General features: G+C 56.0%; 9 protein-coding genes across 9 annotated transcripts; 5 read left to right on the top strand and 4 right to left on the bottom strand.

Annotated features, from left to right (window-relative positions):
• Positions 1-69: 69 nt before the first annotated feature.
• B0H18DRAFT_982497 (glucose-6-phosphate isomerase) lies at positions 70-3,234 on the top strand. Its single transcript, XM_048044543.1, has 7 exons — positions 70-194; positions 1,045-1,400; positions 1,421-2,155; positions 2,208-2,420; positions 2,477-2,651; positions 2,707-2,798; positions 2,859-3,234. The coding sequence occupies exons 1-7, from the start codon at positions 173-175 to the stop codon at positions 2,901-2,903; spliced, it is 1,638 nt and encodes a 545-aa protein (XP_047898128.1). The 5' UTR covers positions 70-172; the 3' UTR covers positions 2,904-3,234.
• B0H18DRAFT_982501 (uncharacterized protein) lies at positions 3,220-6,267 on the bottom strand. Its single transcript, XM_048044544.1, has 7 exons — positions 6,161-6,267; positions 5,860-6,094; positions 5,453-5,748; positions 4,268-5,390; positions 3,982-4,217; positions 3,514-3,921; positions 3,220-3,466 (listed from the first exon to the last, which is right to left on the bottom strand). The coding sequence occupies exons 2-7, from the start codon at positions 5,915-5,917 to the stop codon at positions 3,365-3,367; spliced, it is 2,223 nt and encodes a 740-aa protein (XP_047898129.1). The 5' UTR covers positions 5,918-6,094; positions 6,161-6,267; the 3' UTR covers positions 3,220-3,364.
• Positions 6,268-7,901: 1,634 nt separating this feature from the next.
• On the bottom strand, positions 7,902-8,381 carry B0H18DRAFT_818020 (uncharacterized protein; the record flags this gene model as incomplete). The annotated part of the gene is made up of 4 exons (XM_048039267.1): positions 7,902-7,981; positions 8,047-8,137; positions 8,200-8,250; positions 8,313-8,381. Coding segments are annotated over 4 exons (291 nt in total), but the record flags the coding sequence as incomplete, so codon positions are not given.
• A 682-nt stretch (positions 8,382-9,063) lies between these two features.
• On the bottom strand, positions 9,064-12,822 carry B0H18DRAFT_1207992 (uncharacterized protein; the record flags this gene model as incomplete). The annotated part of the gene is made up of 7 exons (XM_048036245.1): positions 12,257-12,822; positions 12,027-12,194; positions 11,789-11,972; positions 11,374-11,729; positions 11,267-11,316; positions 10,846-11,203; positions 9,064-10,138 (listed from the first exon to the last, which is right to left on the bottom strand). Exons 1-7 carry the CDS (start codon positions 12,340-12,342, stop codon positions 9,064-9,066), a joined length of 2,277 nt encoding a protein of 758 aa, XP_047898131.1. The 5' UTR covers positions 12,343-12,822.
• Positions 12,823-14,348: 1,526 nt separating this feature from the next.
• B0H18DRAFT_982527 (eukaryotic translation initiation factor 3 subunit G-domain-containing protein) lies at positions 14,349-16,195 on the bottom strand. The gene is made up of 8 exons (XM_048044545.1): positions 16,171-16,195; positions 16,081-16,121; positions 15,941-16,032; positions 15,711-15,881; positions 15,276-15,387; positions 14,993-15,207; positions 14,855-14,942; positions 14,349-14,804 (listed from the first exon to the last, which is right to left on the bottom strand). The coding sequence occupies exons 1-8, from the start codon at positions 16,182-16,184 to the stop codon at positions 14,785-14,787; spliced, it is 753 nt and encodes a 250-aa protein (XP_047898132.1). The 5' UTR covers positions 16,185-16,195; the 3' UTR covers positions 14,349-14,784.
• A 591-nt stretch (positions 16,196-16,786) lies between these two features.
• B0H18DRAFT_604888 (uncharacterized protein) lies at positions 16,787-17,573 on the top strand. The gene is made up of 2 exons (XM_048038755.1): positions 16,787-17,101; positions 17,185-17,573. The coding sequence occupies exons 1-2, from the start codon at positions 16,953-16,955 to the stop codon at positions 17,489-17,491; spliced, it is 456 nt and encodes a 151-aa protein (XP_047898133.1). The 5' UTR covers positions 16,787-16,952; the 3' UTR covers positions 17,492-17,573.
• A 288-nt stretch (positions 17,574-17,861) lies between these two features.
• On the top strand, positions 17,862-19,054 carry B0H18DRAFT_1207994 (uncharacterized protein; the record flags this gene model as incomplete). Its single annotated transcript, XM_048036246.1, has 4 exons — positions 17,862-18,228; positions 18,283-18,411; positions 18,473-18,674; positions 18,726-19,054. Coding segments are annotated over exons 2-4 (582 nt in total), but the record flags the coding sequence as incomplete, so codon positions are not given.
• A 624-nt stretch (positions 19,055-19,678) lies between these two features.
• Positions 19,679-20,532, top strand: B0H18DRAFT_604712 (uncharacterized protein). The gene is made up of 2 exons (XM_048038754.1): positions 19,679-20,072; positions 20,144-20,532. The coding sequence occupies exons 1-2, from the start codon at positions 19,990-19,992 to the stop codon at positions 20,484-20,486; spliced, it is 426 nt and encodes a 141-aa protein (XP_047898135.1). The 5' UTR covers positions 19,679-19,989; the 3' UTR covers positions 20,487-20,532.
• Positions 20,533-22,031: 1,499 nt separating this feature from the next.
• B0H18DRAFT_982559 (NADH-quinone oxidoreductase) lies at positions 22,032-23,428 on the top strand. The gene is made up of 5 exons (XM_048044546.1): positions 22,032-22,196; positions 22,351-22,514; positions 22,568-22,779; positions 22,834-23,046; positions 23,181-23,428. Exons 1-5 carry the CDS (start codon positions 22,138-22,140, stop codon positions 23,322-23,324), a joined length of 792 nt encoding a protein of 263 aa, XP_047898136.1. The 5' UTR covers positions 22,032-22,137; the 3' UTR covers positions 23,325-23,428.
• Positions 23,429-24,603: the final 1,175 nt, after the last annotated feature.

Below are 24,603 nucleotides of genomic sequence, written 5' to 3' on the forward strand. Positions count from 1 at the left end.
ATGTCTGGAAACCATCGACGGTCGTGAGCAGCAGCCGCACCAAGTGGGTCGTCGGGGAAAACGTATTTCGACACGATTCGCACGATCGACCTGATATAAGCGTCACGCCGGTCCGTCCTCCTCGACCTCCCCTCCTCCCCCTTCGTCCCATCCTATCTCCCACGTCTCCATCATGAGCGGAAGAGTTGCCTCAGGTGAGTGTGGATTCGAGACAAGAGACGCGCCCCCATTACGTCGCTGGGATTACCTGCCGTTTCGGGTCGCTCGCATCGCATACGATCGCACACCGCTGGGACGCGCTTGTAAGAATCCCACTCAACGGCTGTCGGTGTATGAGGTGTGTATTCACTATCTAACCGGATAATGCATCCTCTTACGCACCGCAAAGATTGCATCGCAACAATGGTCCTCAGTGATCTATGCGTTGCACGCATCCCCACAGCTCGGGTGGTGAACGATGTCCGTACATTGCGGCGCAACGGGACGCGGTTATATGGGCTGCGATGTACTCGCATCATCATTCGAGTTGTGGTGATGCCGTTACATTGACCGAGGAGTGTTGCTAGCGGGCGGCATGTATGCCGCCTGTGACCTCAGGTAATCTCAAGAGTCTATGCAACTCGCGCAAAGGTCGTGATGCGGTTCTAGGACGCTCCGCCTGCCGTCGTGTTACCACATATGGCATCTCCGCCATTCCTGTCGTACCCCCGATGGGTGTGTTCCTGCGCGACAACTCAACCCGACCGCACGCGCGCATGGTGCCCAGGGAAGTCTTGCGAGCCTGTCATTGGCGCATTGCATGAGCTATGGTGGTCGATGTCGGTAACACGGACCAAGCTGTGCATACAAGCCAGATTCCGCTCCTTCGTTCATCAGCGGATTTTGAGTGCTGTGAATCGATCCCGCCTGGTTCGTCGCTGGCTCTCGCGCGTCCTGTTCGGAGAGCATTCATCCGCGGCCTGTCTGCCCGTGTCCAGCGCGACTTGTGACGGGGCCTCCTTGCGTGTAGTCTCGTATGAACGGTACTAACGCAGCCTCATACAGAGTACCCGTCATGGAAGAAGCTCCAACAAACCTACGACTCTGAGAAGTCGAAGCTCGTCCTGAAGGACCTCTTCGCCCAGGACCCGCAGCGCTTCGCCAAGTTCAGCAAGGAGTACGTCTCGCCCGATGGCCCGCCGGTCACCTTCCTGCTCGACTACTCCAAGAACCTAATTACGGAGCCGATCCTCGCGAGGCTGCTCTCGCTCGCGCGCGAGGCGGAGCTCGAGACGTACCGCGACAAGATGTTCGCGGGCGAGCACATCAACACGTCCGAGGACCGCGCCGTGCTGCACGTCGCGCTCCGCAACTTCAACGACTTCCAGATCCAGGAGGCCGGCGCGGACGAGGTGCAGGCGGTCTCGCGCACATGAAGGAGTTCACGGAGGCCGTCCGGAGCGGCGCGTGGAAGGGCTACACCGGCAAGACGATCAACACGATCGTCAACATCGGCATCGGCGGGTCCGACCTCGGGCCCGTCATGGTCACGGAGGCGCTCAAGCCGTACGCGAAGCGCGACCTCGCGGCGCACTTCGTGTCGAACATCGACGGGACGCACATGGCGGAGACTCTGCGGTTGTGCGACCCCGAGACGACGCTGTTCATCATCGCGAGCAAGACGTTCACGACGCAGGAGACGATCACGAACGCGGTCACCGCGCGGGAGTGGTTCCTCACGACCGCGAAGGACAAGGCGCACGTCGCGAAGCACTTCGTCGCGCTGAGCACGAACACGAAGGCCGTCACCGAGTTCGGCATCTCGTCCGCGAACATGTTCCAGTTCTGGGACTGGGTCGGCGGGCGCTACTCGCTCTGGAGCGCCATCGGCCTCTCGATCGCGCTCGTGATCGGGTACGCCAACTTCGAGGAGCTGCTCCGCGGCGCGCACGGCATGGACAAGCACTTCAAGACCGCGCCGCTCGAGCAGAACCTGCCTGTGCTCCTCGCGCTCGTCGGCCTGTGGTACAACGACTTCTACGGCGCGCAGACGCAGCTCCTCCTCCCGTACGACCAGTACATGCACAAGTTCGCGGACTACTTTCAGCAGGGCGACATGGAGTCGAACGGCAAGTTCGTCACCAAGGGCGGCCAGCGCGTCGACTACCAGACCGGCGTACGTGCTCATCGTTGATGGCGCGCGTTCGTGGACTGACCTCGCGATGTAGCCGATCATCTGGGGAGCGGCAGGCACGAACGGCCAGCACTCGTTCTACCAGCTCGTGCACCAAGGTACGAAGCTAATCCCGGCGGACTTCATCGCTCCGGCGACGACGCAAAACCCCATCCGCAACTCGCTGCACCACCGCATCCTCCTTAGCAACTACTTCGCGCAGCCCGAGGCGCTTGCGTTCGGCAAGACGGAGGAGGAGGTCCGCAAGGCGAGTCTTCCCTTGGGTCGTACATCGATGGGCGGGATGCTGACACGGGCCTTCAGGAGGTTGGCCCGAACGCCACTGAGGCGCTGATCAAGTCGAAGGTGTTCGAGGGCAACCGTCCGAGCAACAGCATCATGTTCCCCAAGCTCACACCCGCGACGCTCGGCGCGCTCATCGCGCTCTACGAGCACAAGATCTTCACGCAGGGTGTTATCTGGGGCATCAACTCCTTCGGTAAGACGTTCCTGCTGTCCTTCCCTGAGGACGTAGGCTGATAGTCACGACGCAGACCAAATGGGTGTCGAGCTCGGCAAGGTCCTCGCGAAGAACATCCTAGCACAGCTCGACAAGCCGGCGGACGTCGTTGGTCACGATAGCTCGGTATGCATATGCTTTATTCGTGCCCGACGACTGCATGGCTCACATGCGTACGATTTGCAGACGACAGGGATCATTCACTACTACCAGAAGCACAGACAGGAGTGACTTGTCTCCGGCATGGCACAATACTAGAAGTGAGGGTTGAACGAAGATAGGGCAGGAAGAAGTCATTGCATGTAGAAGATCTGTATCAGCAACAACAAAGAGAATCTTATCTGACACGTCACTGCGAGATGGGTATATTGGATGGCCCCTTGTTGCCAGTACAAGAGTAAGAAGGAGCTTCCAGATGATGCTGAGAACTACAAAGACTAAACACAAGTGCAGAATGGTTAGCAATGTTATGTTCTTCGGTCATAATGATAGAGAACCTCTGTTTCAAAAGGAACATTGCATGCTTCTGGGTGATTGAGAGACAGTACCAGTGTTCATATGAACAATGGAGGCATTGTTACTGATAAACTTGAAGTACACAGTATCATCATCATGGCCAACCCTATGACTGATGCAATCCATGGGTATGCTTGTTATTGATCCCAACTACTCCAACTTGTCTGCTTGACCATCTATGGATGTTGTTCTAATTCTGATATAGCATTATCCAACAATTTAAGGAATATTTCATGGTTGAAGACTTCATCTAGAGGTTGTTGACTTGGTATTGGTACCTAGGAAATTCATAAGCATAACAAACTGTGTATGGAGAGTTGCTCACATTGTACATGGCATGCATTGATATGGCACAGTGCTGGTCAGCAGTCACCCTGTGGACTTGTTGCAACTTGAATTCTATATCCACAAGGGCATATGCAAGAGGTTTTGACACATGCTTCACTGTGAAAGACAGCCTCTGTTGATCATGATGAGGTATTGAATGAAGCCAGGCAAGTGGTTGTAAAGAGTTGCGCTGGAAGCAGAGGTCTTTGAGTGTCATGGCCCCAAAACATTCTTGAAAACTCTGCTTCAGTCCATCTGGACAACCTGGGGTGTTGAGCAAGTGGCAGCAGATAGTGTAGCCCAAGACATAGGCAATTGACTCAAGGTCATGTTCAGGGGTATGATGAATGTCCCCTCCAACATGCAACCCTCTGAGCAATTCCCATGCCATGAACTGCAATGATCCCTAAAGATATGTAGTTTATCAATCCAAGTCAGGTTCAGTAGGGGGCATGAAGTTACTCACTGTCACAGGCATATTGCATAGGCTGGATGTGTGGTTGATCCTTAATTGGACCCTGCTGTCTGTCAACACCTGAGGCTTGTCCACAGTAGCCATGTCGAAGTCAGCCAGGAACCCTCTGGCTAGCTTGTCCCTGTGCTTTGCATCGGGCAGGAGTGGTGGTTCGTTAAGCCAGAGTAATAAATTCCCTGGGGTGATGTCATGATGTTGTATCCCTTGCTTGCATAGATACTGATGCGCTAAAGTAACACATCAGATGACCTGGAACAACAACAGAGTTGCAGCATGCCTTCAATGATTGCACGGAATGCATACAACAGTTGAAGCTCGTTAGTGTATCTCCACAGAGGCTCTCCGACCCTCGGCAGGATAATACGATGAAGGACCTTAGAAGGGTAGTTCGGATCGTCCGAGTCGGCGCCACCACGGATGCGCGCGACAGTAATCTTGGCCCATGTCTGTGGGTTCTCGGACAGATAATAGACATCGCCACCATACAGCATTTTAGCGACACCACGAGGGCAGTCCTCCAGTTGGTCAATCAGCCTGTACACGTCGGTCTCGGACATTCTGTGAGGATTGCGCCACGAAGACTTCATTACATGGATGTCGCCCTGGAAAGTCAACCCGTCCGTCGACTCGGACAGCTGGAGCACTCGCCACACCACGGTGCCTCGCCCAAGAAGTGACAAGGACGTCCAGATCGGTGGCCCAATTGTGCACCAAAGTCGAGTGTCGTTTACAAAAGGATTGATGCGATAGGACCGGTAGTAGTCTGCGCCGTTGACGTGGATCCCGTCTCGAGTGGCGTTGGGGAGGGAGGACAATCGCAAGTACGACTCGAGATCATCGCGAGATACTGGCATCACAGACGGATCTTGTCCTAATTGATGGTCCGTCAGTCGCCGTGTGAGCGCGCGAACAACACGGACAAAAGTCTTCGCATCGCGCTGGGGACGAGGATCGCGGTCAGAGATCGTACCATCGTCAATGATACTGTGGACGGGAGAGAGAAGGATGCCACCGCGATCTGCAATCAGGACTCGGAAGACGGTGCCAGTAATCAGGAGCGCGACGCTGAAGTTCCAGAATGGCCGTATAGACAGATGGTAACGCGCATAATCCGCGCATTGGAGAATGGCTGGCTTCACGTCGTCTTCGTCGCTGGAAGGATCGTTCCCGTCCGCTGTGACCTTGATCTCGGCGAACCCGACGCAGTCATCCCAAAATGGACGATGATGGGTCCTATTCAGGAGGATGAAATCAGGGCGTAGATTTGCAATCCCGGGAGTATAGGCTTCAGCGGCGCGAGCTGGAGGCCAGGAGAACGGGGTGTCAGCTGCGAATCGGAACTCGCGCAGTGCCCCGGACGTATCGCTCCCGAATCCCGTCAAGAATTCGAATATCCTCCGCTGTAATAAAGACATTGCGATGATCAGTAGAAGCCCATCCTGTATTTCGGACACAAACATACCAACGGCCCATACATCTCCACCTCATGCTCGTGCTCTAAATGTCTGCGGACCTTCTCCCTCGTCCATGCTTCCTGAATGTCACCGATGTAGCTCAGAGCTTCCTCGGCATCGCGGGTGACGCTCTGGAGGGTCTTGATATTCCGCTCGTGTTCCGCCTGATAGCGTTCGTGGCAGCGATCAATCGTAGCATTATCTTCCTCGTAGATGCGAAGGCGTGTGAAGACGGAGGGATCGTCGTACTTGATGTTCCCTAGAAGCTCTGTTTCGAGTTGCTCATGCGGAGCCGAGCTGCAGGCTGCATGCAGATCAGCGTCGTCAATGGATCACATTACAGGATGAGGAGTCCCTGAAGTTCGGCTCTAGTCGGTACTACATGGTGATTGGGGACAAAAACGGAGATGCTCACATGATAGCGTGTCATAGTATGGGTCGTAGTAGTCATAGATGGATTTCGGTCTTTCCATGTCTGAGGGGCGCAGAAGGATATCAAACCCACGGTTAAATCGCAGGAGACCCCGATTGGTCTACAAGGCGTCAGGAGCCTGGTCGACGAATGGCGATGCTGACACGAGACTGTACACACCGCGGGGAAATCGACGACTGTCCGAAAACACTGGCAGTGAGTTCAATAGCCGCACATTCTGACGTTCGCATCAGGAGTCAGTATGCCACTGCTCAGGAATATCGAGGGCTATGGGATGGCTAACCGGCACGGGCTGAACACAGTATCCTCGCTGGGCTACGGGAATTGTCCCTCAACGATGATATTCTCTCCAAGTGCTCTCGTCCGGGTCGTGGTCGTGTCACAGAGCGGAGAGTTCTCTCTGTCCTGCTCCTGTTATTATCAGTAATTCAGCACAAGAGTGGGCAGCCTATGCAGTTGAGCGAGGAACGTGATGTGAGGAACGTCGCCGGCGGGAGGATGGTATTCCTGTCAACAGTAGAAAAGGAAAGCAACAAACCCGAGATGCCATCAGACTCCTTCCCGCCCTCACTGCACGGAACGCTCGGCCCGGGACTTCCGAACAAGGGCTCGCTACCTGCAGTGAGGACTGGCACAACTGGTCCTTATGTCAGCAAAGAAGCATCAGGCCGCTCGAGTGCCGGGTCCAGAGCGGCGTGTGCCAAGTGATGGCCCTGCCTAATTGAGCGAGCTTCGCGCGCGGCCGTCTTCGCGAGACCGACGCGACGCGACGCGCCCTACAGCGTCTCGCTGTCGGCGTCGCCAACGCAGTCCTGGTAGATACTGTCTGAATGTATTTATTTTCTCTATCTTTTCTCTCACCCATTTATGCATGGTCACACCGAACCACTGCGCTTGCACATCTCGGGCACTTCATAGACAATGATTTCCATGTTCTGCAGTGATGCAAGTTGTTTGAGGTCATATTGGACTTAATAACAAGGTGAATATGATCATTGTGGTGTAGCGGTTTGGCGTCGTTAGCAATTTTGACACTGCGCGGGTTCGAGTCTCCTACATGTTGCTTTTTTCACGGTGTGGTCGGCTGCTGCCCTCCCTCCATTTCTGGAGTGCTACGTCGCTCCCGCTTCCCATCTTGATGCACGTAATTTTCGGATCGTGTCACTTTTTGTATAGGTACACGGCAATAAATCTACGGTGTCGCAGTGAAGAAGTGGTCCTACCACGCCGTGAAAAAAGAAAAGAATACTAACGGGCCTCGAACCCGCGCACTGTCAAAATTGCTAACGACGCCAAACCGCTACACCACAATGATCATATTCACCTTGTTATTAAGTCCAATATGACCTCAAACAACTTGCATCACTGCAGAACATGGAAATCATTGTCTATGAAGTGCCCGAGATGTGCAAGCGCAGTGGTTCGGTGTGACCATGCATAAATGGGTGAGAGAAAAGATAGAGAAAATAAATACATTCAGACAGTATCTACCAGGACTGCGTTGGCGACGCCGACAGCGAGACGCTGTAGGGCGCGTCGCGTCGCGTCGGTCTCGCGAAGACGGCCGCGCGCGAAGCTCGCTCAATTAGGCAGGGCCATCACTTGGCACACGCCGCTCTGGACCCGGCACTCGAGCGGCCTGATGCTTCTTTGCTGACATAAGGACCAGTTGTGCCAGTCCTCACTGCAGGTAGCGAGCCCTTGTTCGGAAGTCCCGGGCCGAGCGTTCCGTGCAGTGAGGGCGGGAAGGAGTCTGAGATGCCATCCGCGATACGGACCCTGTGGTATTCACACGCTCCGACCTTGAAGCTTGAAGACCATCGCTATCCCCTCGCAGATACATTTCATACATATCCTCTTAGAATGATAGCGATTTTATCTTCCGAGACTAGACGCGTGAACGGCGTTCATGCAGACTTCTTGATCGCTTCGATAATAATACAAGCTTTGTTCCTTCTCCCACAAGACTCCCTCGTCATCCCACAGCTAATAATACAAGCCACCGCAACGCATCTCACACTTAATGACGACTTCTTACCAGCCTTCTTTGCGGCCGTCCTGGCACGCGTGATCTGCTTCTTCCATCCGAAGCACTGCGTACAAGCTTTCGAGTTCGGCGGACACAAGCTCAGCTCAGCCAGCCCTCACACTGGGAGAGCGTCAGCTTACCGGCGGAACCATGCTTCTTGCACTGGTACTGGCCGTCCTTGTTCACGCTCGACGGCGGCGCCTCGAGGCCTTCGCGGTCGATGGGGTCGAACTGTGCTCACCGCTCGTCAGCCGTCACGATCAGGCGGGTATGTGTGAGCGGGTGGGACGTACGCCGAAGAAGGAATCATTCTCTTCCCGTCCGTCGAAGGAGCAGGCAGCGCACTAGACGCAGATGATGGTCTCAGCTAGATGCACCCGGAAAGTGCAGTGGCGCGGACACTCACGACTTCCTTGAAGTGAGTGCAGAAAAGGGCGTCGTTGATCTCGACGGACGCTGCACTGCTGTCGGACATGTTCGACGTGCTCGTAGGAAGAGAAGAGGCTGGGCTCAAGCGGCGTTTCTACACAGCTCGGTGCGAGGCGGCGAGACGGGGTCGCGGATGTATCAGTCCAAGTGAGAGGAGGTGGGAACGCACCGCGACGGTTTATATAGGGGCCTGCGCGGAAGACGGGTGTATCTGAGTTCGCGACGCTACTTGCCTGAAGAAGGCTGGAGTGCACTGGGCATCTGACAGTGAGTGTGGCCAGATGACCCTCGTCTCCTCCCTCCTGGGCCCAGGAGCGGTCTCATGACATCACGTGAAGATGTGTTCCGTGCTTCATACTGACCGCTCACGACGCCGATGTAGAGTGGTGGGTAGCACTGGCTTGAGTGGATTGCGGCTTTCAAAGTTGTGCAGCATAGACAATGCACAGGTAGGTAGCAAAGTCCTCGCACACGACTTGATTTACCATTTGAGCGCCCACACGTCTGGAAGCCGCAGAAGCCTGTACCGTGTAGAACGACTGAATATGCCTGATGAACGCTGAGACCCGCTGACCCTGCCAATGCCTGTGCAATCGCGACATCCTCGCCCTGGGAATGATGATGGCTTGTGAGCGACTCAACAATGCTCATCCGAGATACAGCACACACCTTCAAGAAACTTATCGGCAGACAAATGCGTCATAGCCGCAGCGCGTCCGAAAGCAAGCTCACTTCAGCTTCTCTCGCTCGACCCGGTGGCAGAACCTCCCGCCAAACTCTACCGCGCCGCAAGCCGTCCCATCCTCTGCGACACCCAGAGACCCCGCTTCCACGCGCGTCCACTCGGCCCACGGCCACGTCCTCGTAAACAGCTCCGTCCACACTGTCGCCCTGAAGCTCTCGAAGGCGAAGCGTGGCTCGTGGCCCTCCCGTAATGGCGCAGGAAAGCCGACAAAAGAGTCCGGCGACGCCCGGACCACGATGCGCAGCCTCCGGAAGAGCGTCTTGACGTCCAGTTCGACGAGTCCCTCCCGGCTATCGTGCCGCACGTGCATGAACGGCGAACATATACCCACCCCAGCGGTGAACGGTGGCCGGAAATCCCACTGAAACCGAGCCGAGCGGTACCCGACCAGAAAAGCCTGCACGCCGGGCAAGGCCTCCCCGCCCGCGAACGTCAGGTACTTCGTTCGTTCTTGTCCCAGACCGAAGGCCTGACACCAGATCCACCCCTTGGGGAAGGACGTGCCCCAGTTCTTCTCGAAGTGGGTCTTGCCTGTGAACTCGTGTGTACGGCCGTCGTGCGTGAGGGTGACAGATGCGTCGCTTGCGATCGTTTGGACGTGCCAATTAAGGGGGATGTAGGGGGAGAGGGGTGCGAGAGGGCCCATGGGGCCTAGGAGAGGATGGAGGTCACACCATGGGATGCGATTGAGGGTGTGGAGTTTCAAGGAGAGCTTGGTGTCGGGGACATCGATAGAGTAATCGACAGACTCGGGCCCGACGTTCATCGTCCCGATACCGTCTGCGGTGACAGTGAAGGGGGAAGGGTGGTCCGCCGCTCCATCTTGAGCCGAGATGGACAGGTGCTCCGGATAGAACTCATGGATGAACCCAGTGCCTTCCTGGCCTGCGGGAGGCGTGTATGAGACGCAGACGAGATTCGGCCGCCTCTTCGCCCGCTTGACCCAGCAGAATATGATCGCCAGAGTTCCGCCACCCTCTAGGAGAGTGCGGGTGTAGTAGCCCTCGAAACCAGCCGCGTGATGAGGAGCGAAATCGTCCACGATTCTCCCAGGAGCCCTGGTGCCGAGAACCAGACATATATGGGTACCCAGAGTCTTGACAAGCGCAAGCGGAAACAGCGACCAACGCAGCAGCTTTGTCTGCAACAAATGTAATTGTATTCGTGCATGTGGGAGGCACTCGTCCAGACGACTCACCAGAATCATATTCGCCGTGAATGTTACCAGCCAGTACCCAGTGCGAACAAGATAATTTCTTGGTCCCTAAGTTCAGATTCAAAACTTAAGCGGACGGAAGTTCAACGCAAGGAGTGCCGGCGAGATCTTGAGGCGGCGGGGCTCGACAGGGATAACGTCATTGACAGCTGAGTCCGAGTAGTAGTAGGATCCGCTGGTTATCCGCATTATTATGATGTGGGCGTTGTCCAATCAGTAGGGCGCACAGCTGCATCGTAGTCAGAGCAAATCCAAAGCCAAGAGAGGGCAAGTTGAGGTGCACAAGTCGGAGACAACAGAGAGCTGTGACAAACAATTTAACAAACCACTCGTTGCCTCATACTACTTACATAAGTTGATCCGCCAATCGGTGCGGCAATGCCCGAAGTAAGTATGATAGTCTGAAGCAAACATTATATTATTGCTTCGACTGTTCAACGTTACGTTCAACGTTCATACTCTGTCCATAAGCACTCTGTGCCCGCAGGAATCTCAATCTGGAATTCGTCAAGCTGAAACCACTACAGAACACTGTCTGGCGCCGGATACCTCTCTTGAAACCCGAGAATACCCTTCAGATTATGCATATGCTGCTCTATCGTCAACATCGCCGAGAGTATCACTGCCCTTTCACGAAGCTCCAGCGGCTGCTCGAAATCGAAGGCCTGTAGCTCCACGTTGTGGGATGTCCATCGGAACCTTCCTGCCGTGTCCTTTGCGAGAATCGGAAAGTTGACAAATGACCGAAAGGTGCAGTTATTGTAGAATACGCTGAGTACGAATAGGTTCTCGTCCAGCGTGATCTCTGAGTCAAAGTCCGTGAGCTGTCGGTCCATCCGCCAACCTTGCGCTTTGTAGTGATGCTCGACAAATGTGTCCATTGTGCGATGCAAGATGCACGTTGAGTCTAGACGAGCGGTCTTCACAGCAAGTGTCATTCCTACAGTGTCGCGTCGATCGCAAGGATTACCTTTTATCGACACAAAGAGTGGAAAGGAATTTTCCGGTACGTCCATCCGTCTACTCGACGAGATCGAAATCCTGAGACCCGAATGCAAGATCACAGAGACAACATACCTTCCGAGCGATATAGACATCCACAACGGGGATGGGCCTCCTAATATCCGGGCGATGAAATGGCCGATGAGACACTCTGCAGGTAGCTCCCGAAAGAACTGGGTCGAGTTGCTATATGGATCGAAGAGGACAAGTACGCTCGTCTTTTGATCTGGGGTAGTGTCACCACGAACATACAGACGGGGGACGTAGAGGGGGAGTGTGTCAGGATCTTGCGCAGTGAGCCAGCGATACGCCGAATCGCTTGCCTGCCATCCGCGTTGCATGCTCTGTAGCCATTGTAAAGTGAGTCTGGTGAAAAGTATGTCCAAGCCTGGTAGAGTGTTGGGGTTCTTGCCGACGATATTTCCAGAGTCCTGAAAGGACACGCGTAATATCAGTCGTTTGCTACAGCGTGTGTGTATGATGGCCGTACCGTCATGTACTCGTAAGGAACAGCGATTGACCCTATGCCATACTTGTTGGGGGTGCTTATGTAATCGTTGCGGAGGAGTTTCAGGATACGCCGGGCAATAGGTAGCCAGCAATCACCCTCGCGGTCAGATACTTCAGTCAAACTGTAGAGGGACCTGAACAGCCTGTCCCCAAACTTTGATTCACTGAGAGGATGTGTCAGCACAGGGGAGGAGTGCCGCGGGCCAAGGTAAACTGACCGCTCCTCAATATGACTCCTTCGCATGGGAGCGCGAGGTACAGCTAGAGAAGCTCCCGTTATATTTGCCCACCGCGGCGTTAACAGGCTCTTGGCTCTGGGCCGACTTGTAGGCGAGTGTTCTGGAAAGAGAGAGAGCGCGACGTCGGTGTCTGGGTGTGGGTCTCTGCTACGAGATTGTACACTTGTAAGTCAAAATTCAGTTCGACGTGTACGGGCAACGGGCATTACCAATGCTCGAGACGAAGCTCAGAAACCTTATCGCTCCAACCTTCCTTGAGAAGACGAATGTTATCCTCGTACTCGGAACTGTCCATGACGAGTGCGTGTCGTTGTCGTTGTTGTCGTTGTCGTTGTCGTTGTCATTGTCGTTATCGCCTTCTTGGCTCAGGCTCTCGTCGCCCTCGTCGCTACTTGCACTGTTAGGCTCGATCTCGACGCTTTCAGAAGCATCATCTGATAGCCCATAATCCCATCGTCCTTGCTCCGATGCCGATGTTGTAGATCGCATGCCTGATAACTTGAACGGGAACTCCAAGCCTCTCGACGCTTGTCTTGCATCGAACTGATTTCCTTCGAACACCTCTCCTGGGCGCACTCGAGCGACGTCCTCGAACAATGATGCTAGCCGAAAACGTGTTGCTGAACGGACAACAGCGCCATGGCGACCCGGTAGCGTGCCTTGACGAAGTCCTTGACGTTCCTGTACATCCGGAAGGAACGGGAGTGTTGCGAAGAGGAAAGACAGATAGTGTGATTCGCCGGAGGGAGTGGGGAAGTACGGTATATGAGCCACGAAATGGATGTCTTGCGAGTCGTAGATCAGGCCGATGATCAGCGCCCATCGAGGATGACCACAGTGCAGCGAGCCGTGGTACATGGGTCGGCCTGATGCCACAGACCATCGACGAGGGCCGAAAGGCTCGATGCAGCAGTACGTGCCATATCATGGCGAGTGGGCAATATGAAGACATGGTCACCCCGTGTATGCTGCTCCCACGAACGAGGCCCCAGAGTGCACAGCAAAAGAGCAGGATTCATGTCGCTGATGGGCAGGCGCGTGAACAGCTCTAGAGACAGCACTGTGGTCGGTTGAATAGAGGCATAGATCGCCACGAATTGTATTGTCTCCGTGAGGCTCTGTGTGCCATCTAGAGTCAAATTCTGCCTACATCCTTGATGAGATAATCAATCGCTCTGGAGTTCAGTACTCACTTTCGTATGTACACACCAGGCACACCGTCGAACGCTGAGGCAACGGCGTGCTCCGCCAAGAGGGGACATCTCGATAGAGCAATATCTGCGCCACTTGATTGAGGGTTTGTGTGTCCGCGAACCGATCTCTTGCACCGCCACGGGGATAGACCGGTATTGTCCTCGCGTGCGTTGTTCCTGTAACGGTGTGTCGACAGGGAGAACGTCGGCGAAGCTCCGTAGACCTGTTGGGTCCTTCGATGATGTCGTCCTCTCTCAACTTGAGTACCACCAGTTCGTCTCGTATCTGGTTCAGCATGACACGAACACGACGCAAGTCGAAGCCGGTTGTGTAGGTGTCGAAAAAGTGTTGTTTCTCCGGGAGATCATCATTCAGCTCCTGCGAGCGCATATTTCGGTGAGTACGGAGAGACGACGGACGAGAACTACACTCACCTCAATCCACGATTCCGGTACTGCGAGCGTGTCCCACGATTGACGAGGTCCTGCAAGTAGTCCAGTTGAGGTATACATAGCCGGCGTGCTATGGGATCGAGGTCTTCTCGAGTGTCGAAGGATCCAAACAGCCATGCTGATGCTTGTTCGGCTGCGTGCGTTGATTGCCCTAGTGCGGCGGCGCTCTTCGACATTTGTGCTAGTGTACGAATGATAGAAACGAGCTTTCGAGCTATTGCTGTTCGGACGGCCCACCGCAGTAAAGATACCCATTAGAGACATCCCAATACAAAACAGGAAATGATGACGCACATCCGTTGCACGTCGGACGCAATGTGTGGATGTCCGCAACCTCTACAAGTCGAGAGCTAGAATGCAGGTGCAGAAGGTGAGCGGCAGACTCGGAGATCCCAGGGTCGCGCCAAGTCGTCGCGTAGATGCGCATCGTATTCTTTGACGTAACATGCAACCATGCGTTGGTCGGCTGCGGACCCAACGGAACAGACTAAGTACATCTTCGTGTGTTTACCACGACCGCGAGTACATAACTGGCGTCTCCAATCTTCCATGCTAGTGCAGAACAGGAGGCCTGGCTAGCATCGACTCGGTTTGAAAGTGCCAGTGCGAACCATTGAGTTGCAGGCGGCCCTCGAGAAAGTTTTTAGATACTCACAGTTACGGCGGCATTGTTGATAGTGGGTGCACACCGAAGGAGACCCTAGAACAGCCAACGAGCCGATGATCCCGACTCAGGGGGCATTGACTGCTCTATGGAGTGGACGATAGGTGTTGTGATACTCTTATGATTGCTCGCTTCGCGGACGGAGATGGAGCAGCTGCCATGTGTCAACTGCAGAGCCTACCACAGATCTTGCACGGGACCAGTCCGTACATGTCCGCATTTACCTCCAAGTGGCTCAGCTACCGCCGTGACACGAGGGTACGACTGTCCGGTTTGAGGTTATGGGTCATACTCTTATGGGGCTACGTTGTTGCTCCCACCACGACCGCCTACATAGATGACGATGCAATCAGCGAGAATGACTCGGCAATACAGCCATGAACACATGAGCATCGTGCGGACATGATATAATACAACAGCACGAGAATCACCGCTGCTCCCTCGGTTCTGCCAGCAGAATAAGCATCACAACACACACAACAGCAAATGCGACTTACGAGACCACATCACGTTCAGAATGAGGTTATCGTACCCCCGCCCGTGCGTCTTCTCCATCGCCTTCTGCGCGACAGACTTTTCCTCGAACTTACGAATGCAAAGCCCTTGCCCGCGCCCGTCTCGCGATCGCGCCCCACATACACGCGCGCGACGCGGCCAAACGCGCCAAATAGGTCCCGCAGGTCGTTCTCCTGCGTGTCCTCGGAGATGTTCGTCACCCGCAGCGTCGGGAGGTCGTCCCGCGACCCGCCCGGCCGCCCCATCGCCTCGCCCGGCCCCCGCGCGCCGCGCATTGACGGCGGGACGTACTTGCCGCCCACGGTGGGCGCTGCCGCGGGCTCTGCTGGCGCCCCTGTGTCATCCCGCCGAAGGGGGGCGTGTCCGTGCCGTCGAGCCCAGATAGCGAGTCTTTGAAGGGACACTTGGCGGTGAAGTGGTCGCCTTTGCAGAGACGGCAGACGACCTTGCCCGCACCGGCACGCACGAGGTTGGCCTTCATGGATTGTTCGGCGCTGGGCTCCGGCTCGGAAGACTGGAGGGTATCGTGTTAGTAATTCATGTGGTACGCGCATCAGAGGAGCATTTCCGAGCCGCGAACACATGCTACGGGTGCGATCGCGAGGCGTGCCAGAGATGACAAAACGGCAATGAGCCATTGGTTTTGAAGCACCGTGGGGCGTGAGCTATGCTACCAAACGCCGAGCTCTACGAGGTACCTGAGCCAATGGACAGTGTCGGTTCACGCATGGACAGCGATGTTGCCTTCAGGGGGGAGGAGACAAGCTCCATACATTTGCAGCAAGGAGACATCTGCCGAAGGCAGAGGTTTGTGCGGAAGCGGAACGTCCTGCTCACCTTGTTGCCCGCGCTCAGCTTTAGCATGACGTTCTCGCCGACTGTCGTTGTTGCCCGGTCAGGACCCGGCTTGCTGCCCTTCTCTTGCCCGAATTTTGCCCAGTGTTTCCGCTCGGCTACTGTGTGATCCACGACCGCCTTCTGGAGTACCCGCTTGATCTTGCGGGTGATCTTGACGATGAAATCCCGTGAGCTTGAGATCCAAGCAATGCGAATCTAGGGCGGCGTACCTTGACTTTCTTGCCGTCATCATTTACTGTGAACTCGACCGTTGTACGGATGCCGTTCTCGTCGACGTAGTCCTCCGACTTGGTGGGCTGCTCTGAGGCGGAAAATGAGCAGGAACGTGCGCACGGAAGGGTCGACTCACCGAGTTCGTCGACGTCGTCCGCCCAGGATGTTTTTGGTGCTCTGTAGCAATGTGTTAGATGCAATGTATGTGCAGTATTGCAGCACCTACGTCGCGCTAGCCATGGTGGTTGTGGGTAGAGGAATAGGCTCGATCGCGAGATTTGCTTACTGTGATCGGTGCATGTCACTCCGTCACTGAGCGTCACTCTAACGTGACATTCTCTACGCTAGTAGTAGTACGAGCGCCTCATTTAAGTAGTAGACTCACTGACTGGCACGTCACGGTCAACCGTCAGACCGACCTGTGTTGCTGGCCGCAGTCACTTGGCAGTCACCACACGCCGACCGTTCGGCCGTCTGTACTGGGTTTCACGAATATGTACGTTGATCTCCAGGCTCGTTGTGCTTTTGTGAAGATTTCACTAGACACGAGGACCTCTCACATCTCATAGTACCGCACAGCTTGAACGAATCGAAGTGTCTCGAGCTACGCTTGTAATGAGTCATTCTTGGGTGTTGCGCACCTTGGACACTCTGGATTTGAGCTCGGACATCGCGCTGCTCTGCTCGAGGCAGATCCGGTATCTACAAGAGCTTAAACTTACATGGCAACACTTCGTGGCACCTCGATTATGGATGGTACAGTTGCTGGCACATGTCACACGGATGCACCTATTGATTGCATACGCGCCATTCAGGACCTGAAAGCAGTCGGTCATGGGCGCAGGAAATGGGAGCTTCATGCAGACTTGGTCCACTCCAGCCTGCGTCATATATACGACGAGGGAAAGTGCATCGTGCAATTCTTGTCCGACGCAGAAATGAAGGGATGATCCCCCCACAGCCTCTCCCCGAGCTTCACTCTGACCATCAAGCGTTGCCACGGCCCAAATGGGCAATTGTCAATTCACAACATACGCAATCATCACGTACGAGCAACCCAAAGTCTACGCGGTCCTTCGGTATAGAAATGGCGAGTTCGAAGCAAGACATGCAATCATGACTGCGCTCGACGGCATTCCTGCCACAATGGTGAGAAGGTATGTATGTCACGAATGCTCTTGGATGTGGGCTGGTGACTGACGATCTCTTTGAACCTCGGGCACCCGTTCTCCTCTCGAAGGCAAGGCTTGTCCCTGATACAGCCTGATGGTCGTCGCTCTCAGGCTGATGGTGCAGGATTCATCGACTGCGCGGTGGTGTATACCCAAACAGCTTACTACACTGAGCCGGATGCACCGTCTTCAAAAAAGTTGAACCGTCTTCCCATCAACATGTTTAATCCTGCTCTCATGCTTGTCGCTCAAGGTCCTTCTGGCTGGGATACACTGCACCCCGCTCCGGCTCTTGATATGCAGCTCGTGTTGCACCGCCTAGCTAACAATGCTACTGTCAGCCTCTTATCCATGATACGAGCATGCACGGCATGAGCTTCCGCCCCTAATCGTGCCGGCGGAGCCAGACCTCGCGAGGACAATGGTGCAAGGAAGCTTCCACGTTGGGCAATGACATTGGGGTTGGTATACGACTCCGAAGCCATCCACTTCGTTGCGCACATCCCCTATATCTCCGACTCAACTGGGCAGTATCGCTTTATGTCTCTCTTATTTGATACACTGCCTTTTGCATGTCTCCGAAGCGATGAAGAGGACGCAGCGCATTTCCTGCGAAGCCGCTACCGTGTTGCCTTGGCTCTCCTGTCTCTTCAGCACCACATCTTCCGGCTGACCGGCATATGGGATGAGGTCCAATGGCGCGACGTCTCTGGAGAACAGTAGCTTTCACGCCAGCTGCAAGGCTCCGATGGATCCGACGCATCCTCCTCCCAGTCCTCATTTTCCAACCCTGATTCAGCAGAGCATCCAGAAGTTCCGGAATATTCATTGCGTCCACCCGTCATGGACCCGTTTACTGTGGCCTTCCTTGGTCCCAAGGTTGTAGACTGTGACCCGATCCCAGCGATGATACAATTGAACGGTCTATCAAACTCGTCGAGTGGTTGCGCAAGGAGGCGGGGCGCGCCTCCCGGTTGACCAGAGCTCGCATTGAAATGCGCGCCGCAATACCGCCAACCAGTGTATCATACGGCAGCACAACAGCAAAGTCATTGGAGTGTTTGCCCTCATCTCTGGATACTTACGACAGTACAGCACGACACAATCACGGGGTAAGCGGTCCTTATGCCTTGTCGGCTCGAGTCTTGCTAATACATCATTCGAAGCCCAGTCACCGCGCCCCTAGATTTCGCTGGTACCATATTTGTTGCTGGTCACTATTACGCTCCTCAAGATGTGCTGATGCACTTGGGCCTGATGTCAGGCCCTGCTCTGTCTGCACTGACTTCGGCAGGGTAAGTTGCAAACCTGCAAACCAAGGAGAGGAGTGTCACATTCGCTGAATCTAGGTCCCAGGTATTCGAGCGAAACTGTGCGTCGCGATCCATCGGCACACGGGTGGACATGGATCAGTGGAGAAGTACTTTGGGAACCAATGCGGCCGTCACAATGCTGGTGGAATTTAATGGGTCGTGTTTGCGGCATCAAACAGGCATACATGATATCAGAGTTGTCCCTGAGCCGGCACGGAAGTATCCCCGTACCAGCCGTGCACCAGGTACCTGATCGCTCGCTGACTTCCACGCTATGCTCACACTTCGCTTCCCAGGTAGATCGAATGATCCAGGATCGTGCACGAACGATGGCCGAGCAAACAATGCACTTCGCTGCCTTGCATCTCCACCACCTAAATCAGTTAGCAAAGTGTAAATGGATCGATTGGGATGACCAGAAGCCGCGCGAGAACTTCGTACCTGACCTGTATATGCGACCCAACGCCACAGTGGAGCAGAAGGCAAGCATAATGGCGCTTACTACCTCGTCCAGTTCCTCCTCTCAGTTGGCAGGGGAACTGGACCCGTATGACCCTATCGGCGAGTTCATACTGCAATTGCCTGGCCGCTCGTCAACGTCTTGGCGATTCATTCCTACTTGGAGGTAAGCTAGCGAACAGACAGTGACCCGGAGATACGGATGTCTCTCACCAATGTTACTTTGCTAGATACCCGTGTCCAACTCTGCCAGTCATCCCACTCGTCGTCATCGTACGCGGTGAGACCGACTCAGAGGAAGACGTCAAGTCCGCCGAAGCGGAGACACTGGTGCCCTACACTGGACGCTCACGACATGCGTCGTCTACCACTATCGCCAGCAGGGCTGGGATCTAGACCGCCAATTGAGCGACGCAGATGCTGCAGTGCAGTTGGACGACGCGCTCTGCGCGTACAGCGTATACTACAACGAGTGGAGGTTCATCATCTGCGCTCATCACCCCATGCTCGAACGGAATGCACAAGGGCGGTACGTCTGGCGATTTAGGCGGTGCCCTATGTTCGACTACGCGGTGTCTATGTTTTTGGACGCGAACCCAGTTCAGGAGTTCCGCATCATCAGTACCATGCTCGCGGTCGAACAACAGATGTACGCACTCGGTCGACTACTTCATCCGTTAGAAGGTTTCGGCGCAGATGCGAATATTCCTCCATGTAGCTTTGATTAGGTTCTCTCCGTAATTCAACGCGAACCTACTCCCCCTGGTTGGGTGAGAAGTGAGACTTTCTTACTCAGATGTCATTACGAGCCGTATCGCTTGCTTAAGCCATCGTTTATCAAAAACAATCAGAGCACTACTGAGTATCGTCCTCGCCCCCTGCGTCCAAGCCTTGGACCCCCTGCGCCGCATACTTACATCGCCCAGGACTAGCTTGCCCAGGCGCTCTCGAACGCAGCTCCTCGAACGTCCCCAGGACGTCAAATCGGGCTCCTCAGGTGCTTCTTCGCCCCCGCACCGATGGGAAGAATATGGCATCGCGGACGACAGCTTCAAGTTCCGTCGGTCGCCGGGCCTTGTGGTAGCGACTGCTCGAGCGAACATGTACTCAGCTCGAGGGAGGTCTCTTTCTGTGCATACGCTGTGCGATGCGGCGCTTATATATCGCGTCCGCGAGTTCTATGAGTACCATGAACGCGTTGCCAGTGAGCGAGAGCGGTCTGCGACGACGTACCAGATAAGTATGGTACTCACAGGAGGCCCCACGTCCGAAGCTCGTTACACAATCTGCAGCAGAGGCCGCTGAGCCCGAGGGCGTGTCGCGGGGCGCTGCGTAACGCATCTCGGATTCGAGGCGGCGCACCGCTTACAGCGTCTGCCCGTCTCAAACTTCAACGTTTCAACCGTCACCCTCGGCCTCAGCCTCCAACGTGCAAGAGCGAGCGAGGGCGGGCATCCCTCGCGCGTCGGAGTCGGGAGGTGTTTCGTCCGGGCGCGTGGCCCTTGGGACGGGTACCCCCGCGTGCGCTCATGCTGCCGGACTGCCATAGTGCGATGCGCAGGGGGGGAACTAGCGCGCGCCGAAGTGAGGCAGGGTGAGGTTCCAATTAGATGAGGGGGGGATCCGGAGCTACGTACGTACCCGCGAAGGAGGGTGTGCGATGCGCCGGGTGACTGCCTAGCGTTTGCGCTCAATGAGTGGTATGCAGATTTGTCAGGAAGGATGAATGCACGCCGCCGAGGGCGGACGTCTTGCGCGGGGCTCTTGTGCGGTGGGCGGTGTTGGGAATGTGGGCTATGGCTGGAGACTGGAGCGCTGTGCGGAAATGAAAAGGTATCACGGACTGACAGCCTGAGGGCATGTACGCACTTCCTGTAAGTATAGCGCACGGCGGTGCCGGACGCCCCTCATTGCCAACGTCCACGATCAAGGCGCGCCTGGACATAGGCCTGGAGATTGCCGCGCTGGTGGGCGATAGAACTGAGCAGTGAGCGGAGATCTCGGGCATTGTCGTCGTGCATGTGTAGGGGCCTCCGACGCTGTCCAGGGAGAGACGAACATGACAAAAGCTATGAGCTACAGTCATCGGTGGGTCAACCGCACTGACAAGCCGCCGTTAGAAATCGGTGGGCGCTGTACGAACCTTCGCCGCCCGTGAACACCAAACGCGTCTTACAAGTCCACGAATAAGCATGCTACAAGGAGGCTCGAGGGGGGCTTACGGAGACGACCGAGGACGCAGTAAACGGTATTACACCTGGATTACACTTGTGAGAGGGTCTGATTGAGCGGCGACGTGCTGTCTGTTTGTAGGGTGCTTCATTGTAAGTGTGGAGGGGTGTGGGAGGATCGTACTCAATGCGATGTTAGTTCCGCGCGGGTTGTCACTTGTGGTGGACGTGTCGATGGCATCAGCATCAACGGGCCACGGCTGTACGGCCTCGTTTTCGTCGACAAGTCTGCCAGAATTCTACCGCTGAGGAGATGAGTGACTAGACCGAAATTGAATATGATATCGATAGGGGACTGACAGTCTAGCCTCTAGGCGGTGAAATAATCTCAGAGCGTACGACTTGTGTAAGTACAAATCCATGGATCCCGGCGCCAGGATGCAGTAGAGACTAGTAGAGAGTTATGGCGAAGCAGGATCCGGTGACACGGGCACGTCGACATACAGGCGTCCATCGAAACCCAAAACGTTCGCCACGAGCTTCCTTGAGGATTGGTCAGCGAGAGCGGTCCCATACGCAAGCACGGTTACGCTCGGTCTGCGCTCCTTGTCAGACCGAACCCAACCTCGTTTGTCAGCACGCGCCGGGGGCACACAAGCTGTCTGGCAAGCGAGGGGATCCGAGGGATACGACTCCTATCGATGGTGATGTACGTTTAGGACGGGAGACGGCCGGGTGGACGTCGAGGAGGATGTGGGAGAACTCGCCTGCAACGGGCGAACGGCAGCGATGGCGAGGCCGGCGAACGAGGGGCGCGCACTTCCCGGGCAAGATGTTCGCGCGATCGGGTGCGGCCATGACGTCTCCGGCGGCGAGGCCGCGAGATGCATCGGGCACCGGGGGCGTTCGCTGCCATATCGGGCACCGCGCGCATCACAACCTCCCGCATATGGACGTGTTCTCCCGCCCACAACTCGCAGGCGCCCGTGTGCGGCCTTCCTCAGCAGCGACTCAGCGTGCTGACGGGGTGCTGACAGGATGGGCGCGCGTGCCTGAAGGGGCAGGTGGGCGGCCAGGAATGGGAAGGGTGTCTCACGCGCAGCACGTAGCTGCCGTGTCGGGCCAGGCGTTCCCCAGGTGCGGCGGCTCCGCCTGCGCCTCTTCGCCGTCGTTCCATGCCACGGCCCTTCCAGAACGTACCCTCGACAGGAGACCCCATAGGCGCTCGATCGATGGTTATAAGCAGACGGGCGGGTGGCGTGTCTCGTCCAGCAGTGTATGTGCTTCCCAGCAAAAAGACCAAAGCCGCTTTCGACGACGACAAGCCCTCTAAAGCCTCTCCGCCCAAGGATATAAACCAGCCCACATCCACCTCCACCACCACACCCGCACCTACAGCCATGTCTCCCAAGATCGCCATCATCATCTACTCCATGTACGGCCATGTCGCCAAGTGTACGTCCCCATCCCCGTCTCTCTAACGTTGAGTGCTCACCGTGCGTGCACAGTGGCCGAGTCCGTGAAGAGCGGCGTCGACGCCGCCGGCGGCTCCGCGACCATCTACCAGGTCGCCGAGACCCTCCCCGAGGCCGTCCTCGAAAAGATGCACGCGCCCCCCAAGGGCCCCTACCCCGTCATCCAGCCCGCCGACCTCACCCAGTTCGACGCCTTCATCTTCGGTGTCCCCACCCGGTACGGCAACATGCCCGCCCAGCTCAAGGTGCGTTGCCCTCCCTACCGCGGGCGCTGACCGGCTGACCTCGATCGCGCACAGGCGTTCATCGACGGGACGGGCCAGCTCTGGGCGCAGGGCGCGCTCGCGGGCAAGTACGTCTCCGTGTTCGTCTCGACGGCCGGCCTCGGCGGCGGCCAGGAGACCACCGTCATCAACCTGCTCTCCACCTTCGTCCACCACGGCCTCATCTTCGTCCCCCTCGGCTACAGCAAGGCCTTCCCCAGCTCGCCAACCTCACCGAGGTCCACGGTGGTGAGTGTCATTTTCCCTGTTTTGTGTGGCTGGCTGGGCATCGGTGTGCGCGAATGCCGCGGTAGGAGCGCATATACCCACTGCCTTGCATCAGTCATGCCGTCATCCCTCATCGCGAACCGATCGCTGACGAGCACGCTCCACACACAGGCTCTCCATGGGGCGCCGGCGCGTTCGCGGGCACCGATGGCTCGCGCCAGCCGTCCGCGCTCGAGCTCCAGGTCGCCAAGATCCAGGGCGAGCACTTCTACTCCGTCCTCTCGAAGGTCAACTTCTGAGTGGCGGGAGCTGAGCCCGAGGAATGTACGAGTGGGACTTGAGTGACATTGTATCGTATCGTAATGGTCTCGTCGCTATCGCTTGATATTTCTTCTTGACGGCTGCGAGCGTGAGCGGTTGAGACTCGGACGCATTGAGCTCAAGGAAAGTACGCTTGCCATTGCACTCTGCAGCGCAGCCAGCGGGCGGATGCGACAGTGTTCCAACGACACAGAGAACGCCCGGCAGACGCGGACTAGGGCGCTGGCCACTAGCTGTATGCGCCGAGTCTATACAATGCGCACTTAGCACGAACCTTCGCATCTTCTCCGACTCGGACCCGGCACGTACGTTCGCGCCCTGGAACCTTCTTCCCGGTGGACACGGTCGACGTCAACTCTAACGGCACCATCTGCCACCTACGCCTTGACGCTATGTTGCAGCCATCATCAGGTGCGTCTGTGCGCGGCTCGGATTGACGACGTCGTTGCAGATTCGGACCTACGAGAGTTCGGCGCTGCAAGATGGGCTGTAAGCCTGTACTCTGCGCAGGTGGTGTTGCGCCTCATCGGTGTTTACACCTCCTTGGAGTTGCGGGTGATGGCTGAGGGGAGCAACGTGCGTGGTGGTGACGGAGGATGGTTTCTATACCGTCGTATCGTCGGCATTCGTATTAGGCTGTATTCGGCGTCGATGTCTGTACGCGCTCATCGTGCCAATGGAGGGTGTAGAGGGCTGATGGAGTCGGGACGCTCGGTCCCCTGCCCAATTGGGCTCTCGATATCATCTCTGCATTTCATCGTGGCTGGCACTCCTACATGCTCCGCTGCGCAATGGGGATGCCTGCCAGGATCTCGGCGAGCCCAGCCACGGCGTTCATCACATCGCTCGGGTAGCAATGCGGGCCAGAGATTCCGCAGTGCGCGAATGCAGCGACTCGCAGAAAGCCCAGCGGCATAGTACTAACGTCATTGAATATCGACGCGCACAAAAATTTGAGCGGCACTCGCCCGCGCATCGCGCGATATGCGGAATGACACAAACGCAATGCGACGCTATACGATAGCAAGTCAGAAATCTGACCTGACGCGGTCAGGTGACCACGCTCGGTAGGTGTGTCCCGCTACGTACGGGGCTTATATCGCGACGCCAATCAGGGTCTCTCTCGTATGCTGAGTTGCATACCTAATACAGTACTGAGGGACGTGGTGTCTCAAATCTTGTGGCACTTTAGGCTGCATACATTTGACGCGTGGCGGTCAGGTGATCGCGTATGTACCAGCGCTTGTGACGTGTCGA

This window comes from Fomitopsis serialis (genome assembly GCF_022376445.1).
Source record: "Fomitopsis serialis strain Sig1Antser10 chromosome Unknown B0H18scaffold_7, whole genome shotgun sequence".
Lineage (NCBI taxonomy): Eukaryota > Fungi > Basidiomycota > Agaricomycetes > Polyporales > Fomitopsidaceae > Fomitopsis > Fomitopsis serialis.